This window comes from Aspergillus lentulus (genome assembly GCF_001445615.1).
Source record: "Aspergillus lentulus DNA, contig: Alt16, strain: IFM 54703, whole genome shotgun sequence".
NCBI lineage: Eukaryota > Fungi > Ascomycota > Eurotiomycetes > Eurotiales > Aspergillaceae > Aspergillus > Aspergillus lentulus.
Genome location: NW_028322113.1, coordinates 3,414,631 through 3,436,185, shown reverse-complemented (window position 1 = coordinate 3,436,185; position 21,555 = coordinate 3,414,631). Strand labels below are relative to the sequence as shown.

Sequence of the window (21,555 nt, the reverse complement as noted above, 5' to 3'; positions counted from 1 at the left end):
GCGGTAGCTTTTATGGCAGGCGGTAGACAATGGCAGATCATCAGTTGCTGATAACAATTTTTTTTCCTATAATCGATTTGGACTGAGAATACGGCGTGATAGCTCTGATTCCTCCCTGCACCCTCTTTTCATGGGTTTCATCTTTGCCTAGTCTGCTTCCAACAATTTGAGCCTTGCCACCAACAATAATAGCAGACGGCAGAGTCGACAGAATCTCGCTGCTCCGTTGTGAGCATCACCCCCAGTGGTTGACCCTACGCAGGAGAGACTAGATCAAAATGCCACGCAAGGCAATTGATTCGCGCATTCCCGCGCTCATTCGGAATAATGTGCAGGAGAAGAAAAGAAGTTTTTTCGTGGTCGTTGGCGACCGCGCCAAGGATGTGATTGTCAACCTGCACTACATTATGTCCAGCGTCGATGTCAAGCAGAATAAGTCGGTCCTGTGGGCATACAAGAAAGAACTCCTCGGATTCACAAGCCATCGGAAGAAGCGCGAGGCCAAGATCAAGAAGGAAGTCAAGCGAGGAATCAGAGAACCTAACCAGGAGGATCCTTTCGAGCTGTTCATCACCCTCAACCAAATCCGGTATGTGTACTACAAAGAGACGGAGAAGATTCTGGGTAATACCTACGGAATGTGCATCCTTCAAGATTTCGAAGCTATTACGCCGAACCTGCTTGCCCGTACCATCGAGACCGTCGAAGGAGGTGGTATCGTGTTGCTTCTGCTCAAGGGAATGAAGAGCTTGAAGCAGCTCTACACTTTGTCGATGGATATTCATTCGAGGTATAGGACCGAAGCGCATGATGATGTGGTCGCCCGCTTCAACGAGCGCTTTATCCTTTCTCTTGGCAGCTGTGATTCATGCTTGGTGGTGGATGATGAGTTGAATGTCCTTCCAATCTCTGGTGGGAAGAACGTGAAGCCTCTCCCACCGCCAGAGACCCTTGACGAGAACACAGGCACAAAGAAAGAATTGAAAGAGATCAAGGATAGCTTAGCAGACACTCAGCCGGTGGGCTCTTTGGTCAGTCTAGCTCGCACTGTTGACCAGGCAAAGGCGCTGTTGACCTTCGTCGATGTGATCGCTGAGAAAACCCTCCGCAGCACCGTCACCTTGACCGCTGCTAGAGGTCGGGGAAAGTCGGCAGCTCTTGGTGTTGCCATCGCAGCAGCGGTTGCTCACGGATACAGTAACATTTTCATCACCTCCCCTAGCCCGGAGAACTTGAAGACCCTGTTTGAATTCATTTTCAAAGGGTTTGATGCTCTTGGATACCTCGATCACGTTGATTACACCATCCTTCAATCCACCAACCCGGACTTCAATAAGGCTATTGTGAGAGTCAACATCCATCGCCAGCATCGCCAGACCATTCAATATATTCAGCCCCAGGATGCTCATGTTCTCGGCCAGGCGGAGCTTCTAGTCATTGATGAGGCAGCAGCCATTCCTCTGCCCCTGGTGCGGAAACTGATGGGTCCATACCTGGTATTCATGGCCTCCACTATCAACGGTTACGAAGGTACTGGTCGGTCGCTCTCTTTGAAGCTGATCCAACAGCTTCGCGAGCAGTCGAGGGGTGGTCTGAAGGCCAGCGGTCAGGACGATACAGATATCGCGGATCGAGCCACTGGCAAGGCTGCCAAGGGCGCAGAGAAGAACTTGGGTGGACGCTCGCTCAGAGAGATTACTCTGTCGGAACCTATCCGTTACGCCCCTGGGGATTCAGTGGAGAAGTGGCTGAACAAAGTCCTCTGCCTGGATGCGACGTTGCCAAAGTCGAGGATCAACACACAGGGTTGCCCGCACCCGTCACAATGCCAACTTCTGCAAGTCAATCGAGACACATTATTCTCTTTCCACCCGGTCTCTGAAAAGTTCTTGCAGCAGATGATGGCTCTGTACGTTGCCAGCCACTATAAGAACACTCCTAACGATCTTCAACTGATGAGCGATGCGCCTGCGCATCAGCTCTTCGTGTTGGTGCCCCCCATCGACGAGGACGCTGCTAAGCTTCCTGAGCCTCTCTGCGTCATTCAAGTTGCTCTGGAGGGTCGTATCAGCAGACAAAGTGTTCTGAACAGCTTGAGCCGTGGCCAACGTGCCGGTGGCGACTTGATTCCCTGGCTGGTCAGCCAGCAGTACCAGGATGAGGACTTTGCCAGTCTCTCCGGCGCCCGAATTGTACGGATTGCAACCAACCCAGAATATATGAACATGGGTTATGGATCCCGCGCGCTGGAGCTCCTGATTGATTTCTACGAGGGCAAGTTTACGGATCTTTCCGAGAAAATTCCTGACACACAGGAAGAGATGGTCAGGGTCACTGACGAAGAGCTCGCCAACTCGTCTCTCCTTGATGACAACATTCATGTTCGGGATATCCGCTCTATGCCCCCTCTGTTTGGCAAGCTGTCCGAGCGTCGGCCAGACGCACTGGACTACGTCGGCGTCAGTTACGGTTTAACACCCCCTCTTCACAAGTTCTGGAAACGCTCTTCATTCGTTCCTGTCTACCTTCGCCAGACTCCAAACGAATTGACCGGTGAACATTCTTGTGTGATGCTGCGCACACTCGCCTCCGCAGCCAGCGACGCTAGCTGGCTCGGAGAGTTTGCTCGGGACTTCCACAAGCGGTTCCTGGCTTTGCTCTCTTACCAATTTCGAGAATTCCCCTCTGTTCTCTCCCTCAGCATCTGCGAATCCGCCACTGCAGGTGCTAAACTCGACACCTCGTACACCCCCTCTTTGCTCAAGAAGAGCGATCTCGACGCGGCCTTCTCCCCCTTCGACCTCAAGCGCCTTGACAGCTACGCAAACAACCTGCTGGACTACCATGTCATCCTCGATATGGTCCCCACCATTGCGGAGTACTACTTCTCGGGCCGCGTGAGCGGCAAGGTCAACCTCTCGGGCGTCCAGCAGTCCATTCTGCTCGCCATCGGCCTCCAGCGCAAGAACCTCGACGACGTCGAGAAGGAACTGAACCTACCCTCATCGCAGCTTCTGGCCATGTTCCTCAAGATCGTCCGCAAGATGTCCACTCACTTCCGCGGCTTGGTCGAGGGCGCCGTCGCCGAGACTCTCCCCGCGGAGAAGGTGCCTGTTGCGCAGCCCTCGGCCGATGCGCACGACGAGGTTGTCGACGAGCGGTTCAAGCCCCTCGACACAGGTCTGGAAGACGAGCTGCGCGAGGGCGGCCAGCAGGTCGACGAAGAGCTGAGAGAGAAGCAGAGAGCCTTGATTGATTCTCTGCCTCTGGACAAGTGAGTCAACCCCACTCTTACAACACTCTGTGGACACCCCCGTCGTCGGACGAACAATAACTGATTTCTAGCCTCCAGATACGAGATCGATAACGGCAGCGCCGCGTGGGAGGAAGCCGAGAAGCAGATTCGCAGCGGAGGCGCCTCAACCGTCAGCATCAAGACCGCGAAACCCAGCAAGCGGAAGAAGGGCGAGACCGCGCGGGAGATCTACGATCAGGAGATCGAGTCGAAAAGACAGAAGATCATCAAGAAGGGAACCGAAGGGCGAAAGAAGGCATGAAGTAATCACCTGAACCTGAATCATTCCAGTCTTGCATGAAAGAACGGTGTTATGGTATTCTCTTGCGAAGAGGTTTTACATTTCTGTATATATGCCTTGTATATCCAAAAAGTTTGAATAGAGGTTCGCATATCGCATACGCTCATCCTTGTCAAAAACGCTCCTTTTGTTCGAGGATACATAACATACAAACTATCTCGAAATTTTACAACTCATCATGGTCACCCTTCTCTTTATCGGCCTCTTCATCAGTCTCTTTATTAGCCTCTTTTTCGGCCTGTTTGTCAGCCTCTTTTTCAGACTCCTCCTTCTGCTCGACAATAACACCCTCGGGCAACTTGCTCTTCGAACCCTCACCCAGCCTTATGGCGTCGATCCACGCCTCCACAGACACGGCGCCATAATCCTGAGCCTCCGACGCGTCGTAGCGCCTCCACCAACCCCTGCGTCCATTCAGAGCAATGATCTCAACCGAGATCTGGCCCTCGGACAATCCCAGCCCAGCCCGCAGAGTCTTGGCCCCGCTGTTGATGGCAGGGACACTGTAGAACGGGAAAAGCTTGCTCTTGCGCAGGGCGTGCTTGTGCGAGATCTCCGATAGACTAACTAGCGCCTCTTTCGCGGGACTGGGCATTTCTGCGTCCGCTTCGCGGGCTTCGGGAAGGAGCGCTAGGACGCAGGTACCAGATGTAGGCTTCAGGCAGGCGGCTTCGAGTTCCTCTGCCGTAGGGAGTACGGGAATGGGTGGTGCCTGGATCGGGACCTGGGCGGGCTTTGAGTCTGTAGCGTCGTCGGGGACGACCTTGGGGTCGGGGGATTCGGTAGGTTTCAAGTTTTCTGCTTCCTCGTTGAGGATGGTTGAGGACTTCGACGACTTGGCGGACTTGGTGGACTTGGGGGATTTGGAGGATTTGGAGGATTTGGCCTCAAATGAGACGGGGGCCGGGTCGGGGTTTGGAGCTGCGACTTGGCTGAGGAACTTGACGATGGCTTGTTTCTTGAGTTCGCCATCGTAGATGATGGGTTCCCTATCACCGCCAGGGACCAGGACGAGGGTAGGGAATTCCTTGACACCGAATTTCTCGACGGCGTTTGACTCCTTGTTGCGAATCTGGCCAACCTTGATGGAACCCAGGAACTCAATGGCGACGGCTTTGAGGAGGGCACTCGTGGTACCTTTCTCAGTGAACAGAATAGCCTTGGGAGCTTCCTTGTCCTCGGAGAGCCACTGATCCAAATCCTTGTCCGTGACCCTCTTCACATGATTCGGGATCCTGTCCACAACAGCATCGACGATCGCCTTTGCGCTTCTTGCTCCCTGATAATCCTCCACTTTTGGCTTGCCGGGTTTCTTGGAAGGTGTGACGATCTTCAGAGTTGGGAAACCCTGTACGCCCATTCGACCACACAAGGGCTTGTTGGCATCGTCGTCGCAATTCACAGCCGCTACCTTGGCCAGCCCCTCCAGGTTCTTGGCTGCCTTTTCGTATGCAGGCTTGAGGTTCTGACAATGGCCACACCAAGGAGCATAGAATCTAGAGTAGTGCGCATACATTTTAGAAGCTTGTCGATGAGACTAATTGGGAGGTGGGGAGCTTACTCTACGATCTGGGAGAGGCGTTAGCATACAGACACCCTACGACACAATACGCTTCGAAGCCATCTTACCGATGTGTAATTAGAGTTAGCAATCAGCTGTTCATAGGTCTTCTGAGTAACCTGCAGCACAGGAGACTTTTTAGTGTACAGTCCATCTGCGTTGACGGACGAAGCCGCCAGAAGCGATGCGACCAGCAGAAGTGCAGAGCTTGGTTGCATCATAATGGAGGAAATCTAATGCCTGTAACTCGGGTGATTAGTGAATAGTGAGTAGTTGATAGCAAAGCACTTCAGACAAGTATCATGATTGTCCAAACGTGGACAGCAGGCGTATTTAGAGCTGTCTGTCTGGGGTTTGAAGCAAGGTGTCCTGAAGCTCTTGGCATGTGACGGCGGAGATTAAACAAAACAACTCCGCCATGATGCAAACAAATCATGCTCCCGACTCCAGCTTCCCCCACGCCAATGGCTTATTCGGCTACAGCTTTGTTTACCTAGTCTTTTAATTGACTAGCATGCTCGCGTTTCGATATCGAGACTACTATCAACGATCTCTCAACTTCCATTTCTCTGGTGATGATATCTAATTGCTCTCCGATACTCTGCCATTCCCCACACTTGAATAATGGCGGGAACAAGTATGTCGGAGTCTCCACGAAATTCAGGGACAGTGGACCTTTTGCACATGCCATTGGAAGTCTTCTGGATGATCTTGCAGTATCTTGATGCCAAGGATATTGTACGATGTCGTCGGGTTTCAAAACATTGGAACGAAGCATTTACCAACCCAGTGTATCTGGTTCGCCTGTTGATTCAACTGTTTCCCAGAGCTCCAGAGGTTCGGGCGCTGAAAGGCAAACAGTCGTTGGACGAGCTACTCTCCACGGTTCAGAGCAGCGAGCATTGGCGCGAACTGTTCGACAAGGTTGCCTCGAGATACGATCATCTCAGCCGGGGCAAGCCAAGGTCGGTCCAAAAGCTCAAGCTCTGTGATGACTTTGGAGTCACAGGAGAAAGAGAGTGGTTTCAGGTACAGCCTTGGGATAGCCATGCCAGTCATCTCATGCAGCGGGTTGATTACCTCTATCCCGAAACGTTCTGGACCTACGAGGATGGTTTGCTTGTGTACCCCAGCGCAGATTACTCCTCTTTGGTCGTCATGGATGTGGAGACCGGTAAACAGCTTATGGTACCGTTCTTGATTATCGGTAAGGTGATTAGGAGAATTCGCCTGCAGAAACGAGTCCTTGTAGTGGAATGGGCTGAACCAAAGGCCTTCCACTGGCTGAATGACAGCGACGGGGTCCATCGTCATTTTGCATCTTCATTTGACGTGACTCAAGAAGCCAATGGCAGCTGGAACGTCGCGTTTCGCAACGAATGGAAGATCATGTTTCTTGGCCATCCTCTGAGCGAAAGGGATCGGTTCTACTCCACTCATAACAAGACACATTATGTGATCTACATATGGCAACCCAATCGCAGCTTGTACACTGCCGACGAGGATGCCCCAATCGAGTCCCTGTTTGTCTGGGACATTTCAAAGCCATGTCCCCACAGGCCCTCTCTGGATCCTACAGGGCGGCAACGGAGCGAAGAGCAGGATCAAGCTCCCTCCATTGTCTCTCGTTTCGGGTTTAGAGAGTTAGGGTTCTTCTCTGTCAGACAACGAGGAGTACCGGGCATGCAAGGTCTAGAAATAACCGATGATGGCCAAGCCATAGAAATTATTGAGAACTTGTGCACAGGACCGCTTGACCGACTCGTCGGACCGACGGAGTGGACGTCTCAGGTGCAGATCACGAGCATTCCCCTGATTGGCGATGGACCAGTATGGAGGCGAGACGTTGACTACATCTTATCTCCTTACCGCGGGAGCAACGGGTTACAGACAAGGCCTCTCGGCCTGCTTTGCAAACAGTTCTGGTACACTGTCATTTCCGAGATTTATGATAAAAACTCAAAGGCAGGATTTGCCTTGCATCTGTCTCCATTGGGCTGGCCTTTTGACTCGAAGATATACTTGAGTATACAGACGCCATACTCTCGGATTGTCTTGAAACCCGACGATGTTTTTGAACTCGCGGGTAAGGGAAAGATTTGCGGAAATGAGAAATTCGTGATAGGAGAAAATGCGAACCGCGAGCTTGTCATCTGGAGATTCGATCGCTAGACACGATTGGTTTCTTGGATCAAACACCCAAAGTCCTGATCGTCGCGCCATCTGCGCTGCCCTTGCTACGTAAGCGGGCAATCTGTCAATATCCAGCTAGCTTTAATCTGCTCGTCTCCGCTCTTCTCCTCAGGTGACCGAGGCGAAATTGTCTATGAAAGTCATGAAGTCAGACGATTACTGTTTCGTTGACTATTGAGGTGCCGTCCCCTCGTGACCTATTGAGCGGTAACCACTTGTGCCAGCTGGACTGGCAAGTCCGAGCCAAGGAGGACAAGTATGACCGGTGCGAGCTTTCCAACTCCTTCATATCAACGAAAGTAAGTCATTGGAAGTCAACGTGGCACTTACACTACAGACACCAGCTACGGAAGGTATACATGGTAAACTCGCATTGACTGGCCGACTCCCGGAAAGAGATGCAGCGTGAGCTTTGTTTATGCATGGACAGGGAATAGTCGGCGATAACTGCTGGTGAATTCACATAGCTAGCCTTGGAGCCTTGAATTCAAGGCTAGATCGATTCAAGACCTTGTTGTAGACTGTTGTAGTAATAAGGTACCTAGTGCCAAGCCGATCGCTAATTGGCCGCATGTCCTGCCAGGTAGCCTAAGGCATCCACAGCCTGTAGACGGTTAGGGTACGGCTAGTCCCGAACAGGCTAAGCGAAAGCGCCCACACAGAACGGGCCCAGCGAAAGGCTGTCTCTGTGTGTGTGCGAATTTCGAGGTTTGACCTGACTCCGACTCCCTCCAACGACGACAACGACGCCCATCCCTCTCACCCCCCCGGCTTCCTCTTCAACTCCCACCGTTCACCTTCGAGGTCACAAGTCGTCAAAATGGGTGGTGTCACCGTTCGCGATGTGGACGTAAGTTTACTCTATTCAGTACCCTGCAGTCTGCGACACCTGTTTCTCTCTTGGCGGAGAGGCCGCAATGGATTGTTGGCAATGGGAAGAGGAGGAATTTGATCAACGGGATAAGGATGCTACGGAAGGGGCATCCTTTGATATTCAGCCTGTCGCCTGTTCGCGCATATGGGACTTCACAACAAAATCCGCGACTTGAGGATGTCAAAATTTTGATGGGACTGGATACGGTCGGAAGAATCAATCACACAAGACAGCGCACATTCGACTGCATGGGAAACGAGACTATGGACGAAAATTTCGCTGGGACTACCATTGCCAAATAATCCAGGAGAGAGCAGGAACCAAAGACGAAGACACATGTGCCGGGCGAGAACTGTGCTAACCAGTGATTTTTCTACCTACAGGCGCAGAAGTTCATCGCTGCCTACTCTGCTTTCCTGAAGCGTCAGGGCAAGCTCCCCATCCCCGGTTCGTTCGACCTCCGCAACAAGCTTCTCACAGGACACCTGAAACTGATGGTTATTAGGATGGGTTGACACTGTCAAGACTTCTTCCTCCAACGAGCTCCCTCCCCAGGACGCTGACTGGTACGATTGATCTCAATTGATCTGCATTCGACCACCATCTAACAGCTGATGATTACAGGTACTACGTCCGCGCCGCTGCCGTTGCCCGTCACATCTACATGCGCAAGACCGTCGGTGTCGGCCGCCTGCGCAAGGTCCACGGCTCGACCAAGAACCGTGGCTCCCGCCCCAACCACCACGTCGATGCCTCCGGCTCCGTCGACCGCAAGGTCATCCAGTCTCTCGAGAAGATCGGTGTCCTTGAGTACGATGAGGAGAAGGGCGGTCGCCGCATTACCCAGGCCGGCCAGCGGGATCTTGACCGGATTGCCAAGACCACCGTTGACGAGGAGGAGGAGGACGAGGAGTAAATTAGTCTCCTACTAAAACAATAAAAAGTCCCTGATGTCTTCATCTTGAACCTCTGGTGTTTTCCTTGTCTAAGAAATTGTCTTAAGATTACAAGAGGAAAAGGCTGGGTGGCTAGAGTTGAACCGGTCAAGTTACATACAAGTCGGCAACATGGATGAGTTGGATTGATACACTATGGATTCAGCGGGAGAGGAATGAAACTTTTTTTTACCCTTTTTTTACTCCATTCGATTCCGACAGTTGTCGATGATGACCAGATGGGATGGGCCAGCGGAGAGACGAAAGCACGTCTCCTCTGTAAATAGCCAGACAGAGGACTGTCTAATAACGGGATATGATATACTCACGTCCATCTTTCCTCCCCGCTACGTAGTCTACAATCACTTCTTCCCAGACTGCGCCGCCGTATCCTAATGTAAACAACATCAGCCTCGCCCATCCCAATTCCCATCCCGCAACGCACGAGAAACGAAACCTACCAAATAAACTTGATAGAACTTCATCTTTAACTCATCCCCATCGTCAAAAGCCACCCTCCCCGCCCACGGAACCTCCACCTCCTTCCCGGGCTCCGCCTTAAGCACATACCTCACCGTCCCATACAGCATGAGCTCCCTCTCGCCCCCGAAATAGATCTTTTGCGGGGTATGTTTCCTCGACGCCACATGCGTCCAGAGACTGTGGCGCAGGTTTAGGATTTCTATACCAGTACAACCCAGTTAGCAAGGCCTTTAGTTTTTGGGGAGGGGGGCAGGCTACCGTCTGCTCCGTTCGCGACCTTAGGACCCATGATTAGTGTTGCGTCTGGTGTGAAGCTGGCGACGTATTGCGCGTGCTGGGACTCATTGTCGCTAATTTGGTAGAAGGATTCCATGAAGGAGATCATGGCATTTGCGGAGGGTGGGGAGAGAGTTGGGTCGGTGGTGATTTTGTAGGACATTTTGATTATACAGGGGTATGATATGATGTGATGATTTGAACTGGGTTGTCTATTTGGTTTGTGAGAGTGATTATCTGAACGATTTATCTACAGTGTTTGATTCTAATCTACGCTGTGATGTCAATTGCGGTATATGGCAGGTTCGGGCCGATGCTCACTGTCCGTATCCGACGTTCCGATATGGGTGTATCGGAGATGCGGGCTGGATTGCGGACTCAAGACATGGCCGATCAATCAGACCAGAGTATGAAGGCAGTTAATTCAGTAGGAAGATGCTAGTCTAGAGTGCGATTTGATTGATACAGATGTACAATTGCTTCCTTAAGCCTTCTTGTAGTCCTCCTCGGGCAGCTGGAAGTCCTCCCATCTAGGTCGATCGGAGCCGTTCGGTCGACTGGCGCGCGAGAAGCTGTTGTCCACCCCGTCAATCTCTGCAATAGGTCTGACCACCTCGATGTCGGCATTGTACGCCTTGGAGAACCATTTCTCCGTGAGCGCCTCCTGTCCAGCCACGTCGGGGGCTACGTAGAGATGCGGAAACCGCGCCTGCATGATCTTTAGGACAGTCGAGGAGATACGATCCACACTGTCGCAGTGCCGAAGCTTGAAAAATTCCGGCGGTTGAGCAGCTCGCATCTTCTCCTGCACAGCATCCGCATATTTGCCCACGGCAAAGAGCAAGAGGTCATAATGCATCAGAGAGGCCATTCCGTGGTAGGATCCGCCGGTTTTCGCACGGTGGTAGAGACCTGTGAGGGCAGCAATGGCGCCCATGCAGCCCGTGCCGTAATCAGAGATTGGGAACGGAGGTACCACTGGAGTGGAGAGGCCCATGAATTGCCCCTGAGCCCATGCGATACCAGTTACCTGATAAGAGTCAGTTTTGCCCAGGTTTGCCGTATTTGGAGTGAGAACTTACGCAATCGGCAATTTGCTGCCAACCAGGGCGGCTGGCCCATTCTCCCTCGTAGCCAAAGCAGTTCTCATTGACGTATACAATGCCCTTGCCGCGCTTCTCCGCCAGCGAGGCGAGAGCGTTTGGACCGTATCCCAATTTCTCGAGCGCACCTGGGCGATAGCCATCGACAAGCACATCTACATCAGCCAAAAGTTCCTCGAACTGACGACGTCCTTCTGTAGTTTTCAGATCTAGATCCGCGGCATGCTTGCCCATGTTACCATCAACCTGGAAAAAGGGGACATCCGAAAGATTAGGGCTAGTAATCTTCAAGACATCTGCGCCGTACTCGGTCAGAATTCGTGTAATGGTTGGCCCTGCGATGATACGGCAGAGTTCCAGCACCTTGACGCCCTCTAGGATCTTTTTGCTTCCACTGCGACTAGCGGGGAAGGGTGTCGGAGGCAGGTCACCAGTAAGTCGCTTGACCTTCCATGGAGGTTCCTGCACATTAAGCCGTCCCTATGAAGCAATCAGCTTATGGTCCAGCTGCAACGGAAAGATTGGCTGTGCGAACATGGGGAGTATTGATGAAATCCTCGTATTTGAACGCCGTGACCCCAGCTTGTCTCCTCTCTTTGTTCATCTCTTCTAGCTCGGCAGCGCTGTACTTTTGCACGTGGCTCTCAATGGCCTTGATGATCTCTTCGTAGTCTGTGAGATCGGGACGGTGACCCTCCAATCCAATCATGTTGAGCGTCGTCGTAGCCTCGAGGGAGCCATGGATATGAAAGAATTCGCCCTCGTTCTTGGTTTTGTAAAGGTTGGCGGACATCCGACGGTACCCATTCGACTGGGCCGCAAGCAGGTCGGTGTCTGAGCAAATCAGTTTCCAGAGAAACGGTATCTTCAAGCTCAACTCAACCTACCCTTCAATCTCGACTTGACAGCTGGATCCAGTTTAGAAAGTCCATCAAGTTTGGCCATGTATGCCTGGCATCCGAAAGCCGTCGCCTTCTCCAGGTTGATCTTCACGTTGCGCTTCTGTTCACCGAATCGCAAGTCAGCAATTGCGCTAGCGACAACACCTTCGACGCCTTTCAATGCGGCCAATGTCTCTGTTTCTTTGAACGGGATCGGGTAGTAGATCTCGTTATGGGAAGATGAGAATGACACGGCATCCTTCTTCTCCGCGATCTGGGGGGGCAAACTGAGTCGTTCGGCTTGGTCGCAGAGGTATGAGAAGATTCGACGCGCTTCCTGCACAGGCGAGTACGAGTTGTCTGTTTCTGCGTCCGTCATGTTGACTCTCGGTCTCTGTGTTTAGACAGCAATCCTGCGGGTTGAGTGCGGATTCTGGTTGTCGGATATGGTTTTATGCTCATCCAAGTAGGTGATGCTTTACAATTCAAAGTACGTTTGAAAGATAATAATGACTTAAAAGTAGATCGTCCAGAGAATTTATTTTAGCAGATCATTGAATGGAGAAGGTGATGCGGGAAAGCACATGGCCATGTCCGATTCGATTCGGAGCTACCGCCCGTCGGGTGGATGCATGCAGAGAATCATTCGGCACTGCAAGCGAGCACTGCAAATCATAATTAGGAGATGTCAAGTTAAGAGCGAATGAACATTGAGCATTTTCTTGCCAAATGTCGACCCCGCACAGGGGAGGTTGAGATCCGAAGGTATTGCGGGTTGTGATTATTTTGATCGGATGTCAGTTGAGCCCGATAAGATCGGAAGAGAGGTGGGATAAGTCCTTATCTACGGTCATGTGGTTTAGTCACGTGCCCAATCTTGAGGCCGATGCGCTCCAGTCACTTTGATCTCTTGCTCCGTCTCTTTCGGGGGGTGAGAGTTAGCTTGAAAGAGCGCAGCGGATCGCAGGCGGCAGCATCATATCGGACACGCAAGTCAACGGTTCTGTATTCACAAATATTATTGTCAAGTATCTCGCAGGGGAATCTTCTTCCGCTGTCCCCACTGAGTAGAGCATAAGATCTGATGTTGCGTCATTCCGTAGATGATCTGCCAAGTATAAGAGGAATATACTCTGAGATTTCCAACTAAGCGAGCCGAGGTACTCTCAGTCTGTTTGGAGATGAGATTCAAACAGTGAAAGATATGAATATATACAGATTGAGAGAATCAGATTGCTGTACGGAGTACCAATGGCAGTTGGGGGGACAACTATTAGGGGGAAATTCCCCCACACGCACCACGTATCTCACGTTCTCGAGGTTCAGTAAGTCAATGGCAGCTTTACCACGCAGCTATGCTTCGTAAATAATAGGGCTAGTTCCACCTGACAATCCGCAGAAGAAACTGAAGGGCACAGAAGTCTCCACTGAAATAGCATGTCGAGGGATTTTCTAGCCGAGTAAATAAGGGCTTGAACAGGACAGTGCGTTGACTGTAACCCCCACTGTCTGGGCTGGGCTCCGGATTCTCGGCAACTGGTACCTCTCTATATTACTGTCTATATTAGTGAGGATCTAGATGCAATTGAGTGAATTCATGGATAGAAGGCATCAGAATCAAATAGATAGACAATTTGCTCAGGAACATTATTGAATTACATATATGATGCCAAAGGTTCAATGCTTGGCTGTCCAGAACCCAGTATTACCTACCTGCTTATAGACCAGGTGTGACGTACTGACAGAGACTACCTTAGTAGTAGCTCGGTCTAATTCATATGGAGTCAGGTATCTGGCGAGTACTCACACCTCAAGTATCGCCTGTTTGCGGGGCCTGGTGATGTGGTGGTTTCATAGATTTACTGAAGTTGTAACTTCCCCCGCCCAGATACTGAAGAATCAAACTCTTAACATTGAGGCGGGAATGATTGACCACCAATGATCAAGACATTCATTCTGAATTGATCCTGAGGGGGGTGGATAAGCGCAGCCAGTCATGGGAGTAATAGACATGCATGTGCTGTGGTGAGGATCCCACGTGCCCTAATCATGGACGCTTATCGCCCGCCCCGTCTTGCTATGTACCAAATGTTGTGATAGGGTTGCACCCTGTTGCCTTGACCCCCCAAGAAGAAAACACACGCCGGTAACGCTGCAACCGGTTGGAAATTCATAATTGTCGATCCTTGAGGGGTGTCTTGAGCCTTGAGACCTGGTTGTCTACGTAGTACTGGACGAGAGTCATTACCGGTGAGTTTTCGGTGAGATACGGAGTACATCTACCTTAGTTACCCTGTAGAGAGGTACAGAATAGTACATGATACTCCGATACTGTTGTACGATCTGATTATAATTCAATTGGGTGGGATGTCAGAAAACTGATCATATCTCATTGTCTTAATAGATTTCTACTTTGTAGTGCTATGACGCAGTTTTCTTTTCAGATCTGTCAAGGTAAGCCACCGAGTAGGTACAGTCAGAGAGGTACCTAAGGTTATCTAGATAGATGTACACTGTAAGTAATACAGTGTCCACAGTGGCTCCGGATCATCCCGGCGCTGTTCAGACTTGGGGAGGAGACCTACTCCGGGAAGCTCTGGGCTGCTGGCCAATTACCAGGGCCACGCGCCGGTCTCGTTGGCATGGACCTATTCTCATCCGTATGGATCTGTATGGAGCAGTACTCCGTCTGGACTGTCGATTATGGAGACTGTACGGGGCAGTAACTATGGTACCCTGATGGGACATCCGAAGTATGTAGACTAAGTCCAAGTACTTCACAGGATTTAAACAACAGTAATAATCCCTCACTTCAACTCCTCAATAACCAGGTACTTATACATTCCAGCCTAGACTGCGATCGTCATTTCTCATGATCATCAACTTGCTGTAATCCTAATACAGCAAATACGCGATACCCTGGCCCCCGCGGACTCAACGCCGGCTGACGGGACTACGGGCACGCTTCACAGCGCCTGCTGATATTATTATTATCGCAACTATTATTATATCCTATCCTATCCTCATACTTACTTTTTCCCCCCTCCTTCCTCCCCCTCCTCCTCATATCTCTCTTCTTTCTACCATCCAAGAGCAAGTCATCCAGGAACACTATCATACTGCTAGCATCGCGCTTGTTGAGTCTTCTTTGTCTGAACGGTCGCGTGCCTTGATCTATCCAACATCCGCGCGTCGTATTCGCATCTCACTCAGCTCACATACTGTGCCTGCATCTCCTGCTTGAACTGCCATCTCTTCTTCCAAAGTACTACGTGAGTGATCATATCCGTATCTGTGCCCTTTTTTTTGATCACTTGCCTATTCTTTCGTGCCTGAAATTCTTTGTTCATCTATTTGCGAGTTACCTGTTTAGTCATCGCCGTCCCATTGTTCTGTTCCCCCTTGCGGCGTCTTATGGTTGGTGGACGGTCTTCTGACTCATGTGATGATAGGTTTAGCCACCACTGAAGTACCATATCATTTTCTCTTCAGTCCATTACTTCTCTTGACCATTATGGCTCCTCAAACAGCTTCATCCAGCATCGCCATGGCCCTTGCTGGCAAGACGGCCTCTGTTGATATCCCCAAGCCCCGTTTCGGCTTTTCTTCCGGACGACGTGACTCTGTCCGTCCAGGACATCCTGCGATGTTGCCCACGCCTCCCAACTCCATCTCCCCGACTCTTCCTCCGCAGGCTTTCAAGAAACAAGATCTTCGCCGTCCAGGATCTCCTCCGCTTGCCACCTCGCCCCATGTGGATTCAGATATCGACCTGGGCGACGCTGCAAGTGACCATCATCAGTCCGCGCATGTCCTGGATAACGTGGGAGAAATCACCCCCAGCATGCTGGCCAGGTATCACCTGCCCGAGGTCATGCTCAACCAAGGTCCTCTGGCTATCCGTCATGTCATGGCATACCTGACCACTTCGGTGCCTGGGTTCTCCAGAATCCCGCCTGCTAAGGCGCGCAGACTCGTTGTGGCAGCCTTGGAAGGCCGGGGGAATGAGGGAGGGGGTTTAAACGGCGATGTCATCTTCGAGAAAGTGGGTTGGGGCCGCTGGGATGCGCGACGCCGTGGCGAACCCTTGCGCAACCCCTCGCATCCAACCGCGTCGCCACCCGCCAGTTTCTCGAACTCGTTTGCTCAGCGGGGTATGGAGATTCCGACCAGGCGAGAATCCGCATATACCTATGGAAGCAGCATGACTGGTGATTCAGCCGTGTTCTCGTATACAGAGCGAGAATATGGACATGGGGATCTCAGCATGCTGGAACACGAAGCAGACAAGATGTCTCTCGACGGAGACGACCATGAATACTGCTCGTCTTCGGAGGCTCCCGATGAAGAAATCCCAGATGAAGACTGGGGTGAGGAGGATGTCACCGACGAGGAGGACTGGGCACAGATAGGAGCCGCAGCGCTCCGCGCACGTTCGCTGAACGGAGAAGGAGGGTTCATAAATGGCAACGCACCTTTATTACGAGGCGGGGGACCCGCTCCGTCCTCGTTGGCGAAATCCGCGCCGCGACATATTCCCATCCAACAGCTTGGCTTTTCCGTGCCTGACGGCATGGTTGGCAACAAGGAAGAACGCGCCGCGGTGGAAGCGTTGTTAAGACTTGGATCTATGTGAACTTCAGCAACAGGAAAAACGGCGTCGGTACGGATGGTTATACTCGGGTACATCTTTTGACGACTTGATTTTGACTTTCTATTGTTTCGGAGGCGGGACGATCATCCCCGATCCTCCCGACTCTTTACGATTTATTATGACAAGGAAAACCAGGTTGCCAAATGTTCAACACGGCACTCGCGGTCTGGCTGGCTCGATCGAATGGTCTTTAATTGCATTGGGATCTGGAATTCACATGGTCGGGTCCCCGGAGTTTCTGGGTATGGGGTTTTATGGGTGTTACTCCCTTTTAATACCAAGCTTGAGTGCACACTACTCAGCTTTCACTTTTGCATTTTATACATCTGGGTTTTGCAGTCTATTTATGCCATACTGCTCCCATCTCATTTATTTATGCATGTGCCTGGCGCAAGATCGGGAACTTAATCTCTTTGGTCAGCTGTATATTCAGTTTGATGACTTTACATGTCTGCATGTTCCTGGTGAACTACTCTCGGACAGGTTTCAGCAGTATATAACACTACATATACATACAAGAAACAAAAACAAGAAGCATTGCCTTTGACATGATATATCCCAATTATGCGATCATAGTCTACCGTAGTCCTCTGTAGTCCACCGTATCCTTCCGTCGAAATATATCCTGCTTTGCTTGTCCACTGAACCGTCAATAGGACCCGAAACAACTGAAGACTGGCTTATACAAATGCTTGATCTGATGTGAACCCAAGACCTCACATCATCCAACCCAAAAGATACAATCGCATATACAACTATCGAGAACCGTCTAGCATCCCATACCAACCCAACCAGAAGATTCCAGTACATTTCAGGGATAACGAATAAACGCAACCAAGCCCAGACAAACGTATCCGACGAACCCAATCACCCCATGAGCCATCCCAGATTGACGATACTGCCATAAACCAGATACAGAGATAGGAACAACCAACACATCACAGATCAATATTTAAGAATGAATACGAAGATACACAGCAGCACATCTACTTATCATGGGCATCATTAATCCTCCTCCACACCTCAGCCTCCACCTCGGCCAGCTTCGTCCCCGCACTCGCTATCCACGACTTAGCGTTCGCCAGAAACCCACCGTCTTCTTGGGCGGAGTCAAACTCGTCGGCGCCATGGCCCTGGTTCTGGTAGATGGGGAGTTGTGACGAGGTGGTAGGAGGATGGTAGAGTGCGGCATAGGGGGTCGACGTTGAGTTTGGGTGTGCCTGCTGGTGTGGGTGTGCTCGTGGATGGAATTCTTGATTCTGGGATGCGGGTGTGAATCCGGAGCTGTACCCGCCGGCTGTAGGGTTGTAGCCGTAGCCGTAGCTAGGCATGGGGTTCGCTGGTGCTGTAGTTGTAGTTGTAGTTGCGCCTGTGGCTGCAGCGGTAGGGGCAGGTTGAGGTTGTGGTTGAGCCTGAAGAGCAGGAGCAGGAGCAGGACCAGAACCAGGGACTGGAGCTGGAGCTGGAGCTGGAACCGGAGCTGAAGATGCAGCCAGAGCTGGAGGAGCCGTCGGCGCTGGTATTCCAGGATCAGGATGAGCACCAGGCTGTGGGGGAGGAGGCGAGGTGTCCGTTCTCGTGGCAGGGGTGGCTATCGTTTCGGTCGGTGTGGGTAGAGGAGACCCGTCACTGCCAGACGTTGTTGGTGCAGTCGGCGCAGGCATGGTTGTGATGCTTCCTGGTTGAGCCTGGGCAGTTGCGTAGATCGGAGAGTATGGAGGTGCTGTTGCGGTGGCCGACACAGATGCAGGTTCCGATGGAGCTGGTTCGTCCTGCTTCGCTGATGATGTGGACGAGGCCGTCGCGTCAGAAAGCGCGGTTGTAGTCATGTTGAGATGGGTATTTTAATCATACAGCCGAGCAACCTCAGCGGTAGACGCGCTCTCCTGTCTTAAGGGATAGCAGTACTGATCGACGTCATGGGATCCACATCACGTGACTGACGACACGTGGTGTTTACGAGGAAAATTTTCACCTACAGAGGCAACGTCAAGGAAGCAACCCCAAACAAACAGAAACCAGTTTTCGTACCGGAAAGAAGTACACATTGAGAGAAAAAAAAGAAAAAGCTTGCAGGCAGTAAAGTACAACGGGTACACGAGGAAATATCACACTGCTTTATGCTCAAGAAACCCGATACCCTTCTTGGAGCATATTTTCTATAACCATCCACAGTAGCGTCCAGTTTTAGGCAGTTACGCCTGAAACTGACCAACCCCTTCCCCTATGAAGCCGCATCGATGGAAACGATTCGAAGTTAATCAATCGTTTAGCCAGAGCCACCCTTGAACTTCTTGCCGAAGAGGATGAGCTGAACCTGGTCGTAGATGGACAGGACACCAGCACCGGCAACACCACGGAGGATGTTAGCACCAGCACCCTTGAAGAGAGACTTGACACCCTCCCTGGCGACGATCTGGCGAGCAGCATCCATGGAGGACTTGTACTTGACGGCCTCACCGGAGGTCATCATCATACGACGACGGATAGTGTCAAGAGGGTAAGAAGCAATACCAGCACCAGTGGTGACAGTCCAGCCGAGCAGGAAGGAAGCAAGGAAGCTACCCTCAAGAGAACCAACCAGGACAACAGGCTTGATGGAGTCGTACATGCCGAAGTACAGACCACGGTAGACAACAATACCAAGAACGGAGGGACCGAAACCACGGTAGAGACCGGCAATACCGTCGGAAGCGAGGGTCTTGCGGTAGACATCAACGAGACCGTTGAACTGGCGCTCACCACCACCCTTGGCGGACTTGGCGTCGTTGGCAAGACGGGTACGAGCGTAGTCGAGAGAGTAGACGAAGAGGAGGGAAGTGGCACCAGCAGCCTGAATAGTTTGTTAGTTTTGAAGTCATCTCTGCAGGAGACATGCTGAGGGTATACGTACACCACCGGAGGCAAGGTTACCCATCATCCACTTGGCGTATCCATCACGCTCCTTCTTGTAGGCGAACATCGACTTGTAGGTGTCACGGAAAGCGAAGTTCAGAGCCTGGGTAGGGAAGTAACGGATGACGTTGGCAGTGTTACCACGCCACAGGGACATAACACCCTCAGCCTGGGCGGTACGACGGAAGCAGTCGACGATACCGTTGTACTTGCGGTCGAGACGGCCAGCACGGATCATCTCATCCTGTAGTGAATGGCGTTAGTCGCATTCCAGTTGAGTAGATTGTCGGCCAGATTCGTAGAATGGCACGTTTTGCGACCACCCGATTGTCCCAAACTTGGCGACGAAACATCATAGGTCATCGCAAAACTTCGCTCTGTCCGATTGTTTTCTTGCAGAGCGACAGCCATTCTAACTGTCGGGTAGGAAGCGAAGATGGTTAACCAACCTGGTTCTGGACAAGGAGCTTGATACGCTCGATGGGGGCAGCAGCAGTCTTGGAGACGGCAGCGGAAACACCACCCACTGCAAAAAGAGTCAGTAAAAGCTCGACAGACTGATCCCGTTGTCGCAAGTTGATGACTGCGAAGATTGAACAATCATCGGGACTGATTTGGATGGCACATACTGAGGAAGTCGACGACGAATCCCTGCGGTGAAAATTCTGTCAGCGAGCCGTTTTCCAAGGCTTCCAGGGCAAAACCGCGTCGAAATCATCAAATTGAGTCCCTCGAGATGATTGCAATGATCTTCCATCTCATGGAACTCGATTCCCCATCATTGCCATCATTTCGAGACCTCGATCCGATGCGACCGGTTGTTGCCCAAAACAGGACTGGAATAACAACTTACGGGCATGCCGAAGACGGACTTCTCGGCCTGGTTAACGTCACCCTTGGCCATGTTGACGGCTGTAAAGGACGAAAACTGAGAAAGAGACGAAGAGAGGAGATGGGGTTGAGTGTCAAGAAAGAACAGGACACTTCAAAGAAGATGGGAGGAGAAAAAAGAGGAAGGGGAACGGGAAGGGGAAGGGAGGAAAGAAAAATAGCGAGCGAAGGGCTCTTGTAAGCGGGTGGAAGCGAGTGGAGCCGCTAGGACGCTCTGGGAAAATTCTGGTTTGCTGGCCTCAAAGCGTAAAAGGGAAAAAAATTTCGCAGCAATATTTTTTCCTTTTGCCAGCGGACAAACGGCCAGCGAAAGAGAAAAAAAGAAAATTCGGAACCGGGCGCTAACGATGGCCCAGGCAACGAGAGCCGATAATTCCCGATCGACCAGAAGCATTGTAATGATAACACAAAATGCATAACACACTGTCACTTGGGCTTGATGATTATTCTACAAAGATTCTCATAAAAATGCTCTTCTTGGGACAGGCTTGACTAGTAAACCATAAGTAATAGGAGGACTAATGCTCTTGGTTGATCTATAGATGTCTCCCTTGTACCTTAATTCTTCACAGTTTCCCCGTCATTAAGCCAACCGTAACCCGGAGAGCCTCCGCCTAGTCGCCCACAGTCAGTCTCTTCACGGGGAATGTATCTCCTACCTTAGCCTCAAGGATTTCTATTCTTGGTCTTGTCCCGAGTCTCCGATGGCAGAATTTTCCTTGTTAGCCACCCGTCAGTACTCCCTGTAGATTCCGTAAATGCTGATAGAAGATACAAGTGACTTCAAAGTCCGGATACCCCAGTAAATCCTCTTTGGATGGTAGACACCCCATAATCCACTGTCTACCAAGCCGGTCATATGCGTCGCTACTTTTCGGCCCTCAGTGCCGCGGATGTTCCAGGACATACGGAGCACTATTTGTCTATGACATGTTTCCTAGAGTGGATAGTTCTCTTCAAGCATGTCAATTGCGTGCCCTGCAATTGAGCTTAGCGAATTCTCTCAAGAATCATTGTTAGAATGCCATGCGTAAATACAATTCTTAGCAATGAGATCGATCCAATTCGGCTGAAGAAACTGCACTGTTTCTCGCATACCTGAATTTTCGACAGGACAGTCGGTGTATCTGTAACCGTATATGACCGGTTCGGTAGCATCCACTCTGTTTCGGGAGGTCAAAGCTGCTTGACTAGTCTAGCATTTCCCGACGAG

At 51.2% G+C, this 21,555-nt stretch overlaps 9 protein-coding genes across 9 annotated transcripts; 4 read left to right on the top strand and 5 right to left on the bottom strand.

The window, feature by feature from the left end:
- Positions 1-278: 278 nt before the first annotated feature.
- On the top strand, positions 279-3,557 carry ALT_8581 (ribosome biosynthesis protein KRE33; the record flags this gene model as incomplete). Its single annotated transcript, XM_033557135.2, has 2 exons — positions 279-3,274; positions 3,353-3,557. 2 exons carry the CDS (start codon positions 279-281, stop codon positions 3,555-3,557), a joined length of 3,201 nt encoding a protein of 1,066 aa, XP_033413026.2.
- A 205-nt stretch (positions 3,558-3,762) lies between these two features.
- ALT_8580 (putative disulfide isomerase) lies at positions 3,763-5,378 on the bottom strand (the record flags this gene model as incomplete). Its single annotated transcript, XM_033557134.2, has 3 exons — positions 3,763-5,092; positions 5,158-5,165; positions 5,226-5,378. 3 exons carry the CDS (start codon positions 5,376-5,378, stop codon positions 3,763-3,765), a joined length of 1,491 nt encoding a protein of 496 aa, XP_033413025.2.
- Positions 5,379-5,781: 403 nt separating this feature from the next.
- ALT_8579 (F-box protein) lies at positions 5,782-7,329 on the top strand (the record flags this gene model as incomplete). Its single annotated transcript, XM_033557133.2, has 1 exon — positions 5,782-7,329. One exon carries the CDS (start codon positions 5,782-5,784, stop codon positions 7,327-7,329), a length of 1,548 nt encoding a protein of 515 aa, XP_033413024.2.
- An 841-nt stretch (positions 7,330-8,170) lies between these two features.
- ALT_8578 (40S ribosomal protein eS19) lies at positions 8,171-9,140 on the top strand (the record flags this gene model as incomplete). Its single annotated transcript, XM_033557132.2, has 4 exons — positions 8,171-8,200; positions 8,608-8,671; positions 8,730-8,790; positions 8,849-9,140. The coding sequence occupies 4 exons, from the start codon at positions 8,171-8,173 to the stop codon at positions 9,138-9,140; spliced, it is 447 nt and encodes a 148-aa protein (XP_033413023.1).
- A 381-nt stretch (positions 9,141-9,521) lies between these two features.
- On the bottom strand, positions 9,522-10,081 carry ALT_8577 (nuclear transport factor 2 family protein; the record flags this gene model as incomplete). Its single annotated transcript, XM_033557131.2, has 3 exons — positions 9,522-9,551; positions 9,621-9,841; positions 9,901-10,081. The coding sequence occupies 3 exons, from the start codon at positions 10,079-10,081 to the stop codon at positions 9,522-9,524; spliced, it is 432 nt and encodes a 143-aa protein (XP_033413022.2).
- A 321-nt stretch (positions 10,082-10,402) lies between these two features.
- ALT_8576 (CAIB/BAIF family enzyme) lies at positions 10,403-12,281 on the bottom strand (the record flags this gene model as incomplete). The annotated part of the gene is made up of 4 exons (XM_033557130.2): positions 10,403-10,948; positions 11,001-11,501; positions 11,557-11,855; positions 11,909-12,281. The coding sequence occupies 4 exons, from the start codon at positions 12,279-12,281 to the stop codon at positions 10,403-10,405; spliced, it is 1,719 nt and encodes a 572-aa protein (XP_033413021.2).
- Positions 12,282-15,416: 3,135 nt separating this feature from the next.
- On the top strand, positions 15,417-16,538 carry ALT_8575 (uncharacterized protein; the record flags this gene model as incomplete). The annotated part of the gene is made up of 1 exon (XM_033557129.2): positions 15,417-16,538. The coding sequence occupies one exon, from the start codon at positions 15,417-15,419 to the stop codon at positions 16,536-16,538; it is 1,122 nt and encodes a 373-aa protein (XP_033413020.2).
- A 1,004-nt stretch (positions 16,539-17,542) lies between these two features.
- On the bottom strand, positions 17,543-18,385 carry ALT_8574 (uncharacterized protein; the record flags this gene model as incomplete). Its single annotated transcript, XM_033557128.2, has 1 exon — positions 17,543-18,385. One exon carries the CDS (start codon positions 18,383-18,385, stop codon positions 17,543-17,545), a length of 843 nt encoding a protein of 280 aa, XP_033413019.2.
- A 440-nt stretch (positions 18,386-18,825) lies between these two features.
- ALT_8573 (putative mitochondrial ADP,ATP carrier protein (Ant)) lies at positions 18,826-20,355 on the bottom strand (the record flags this gene model as incomplete). The annotated part of the gene is made up of 5 exons (XM_033557127.2): positions 18,826-19,389; positions 19,450-19,695; positions 19,901-19,977; positions 20,081-20,102; positions 20,305-20,355. The coding sequence occupies 5 exons, from the start codon at positions 20,353-20,355 to the stop codon at positions 18,826-18,828; spliced, it is 960 nt and encodes a 319-aa protein (XP_033413018.1).
- Positions 20,356-21,555: the final 1,200 nt, after the last annotated feature.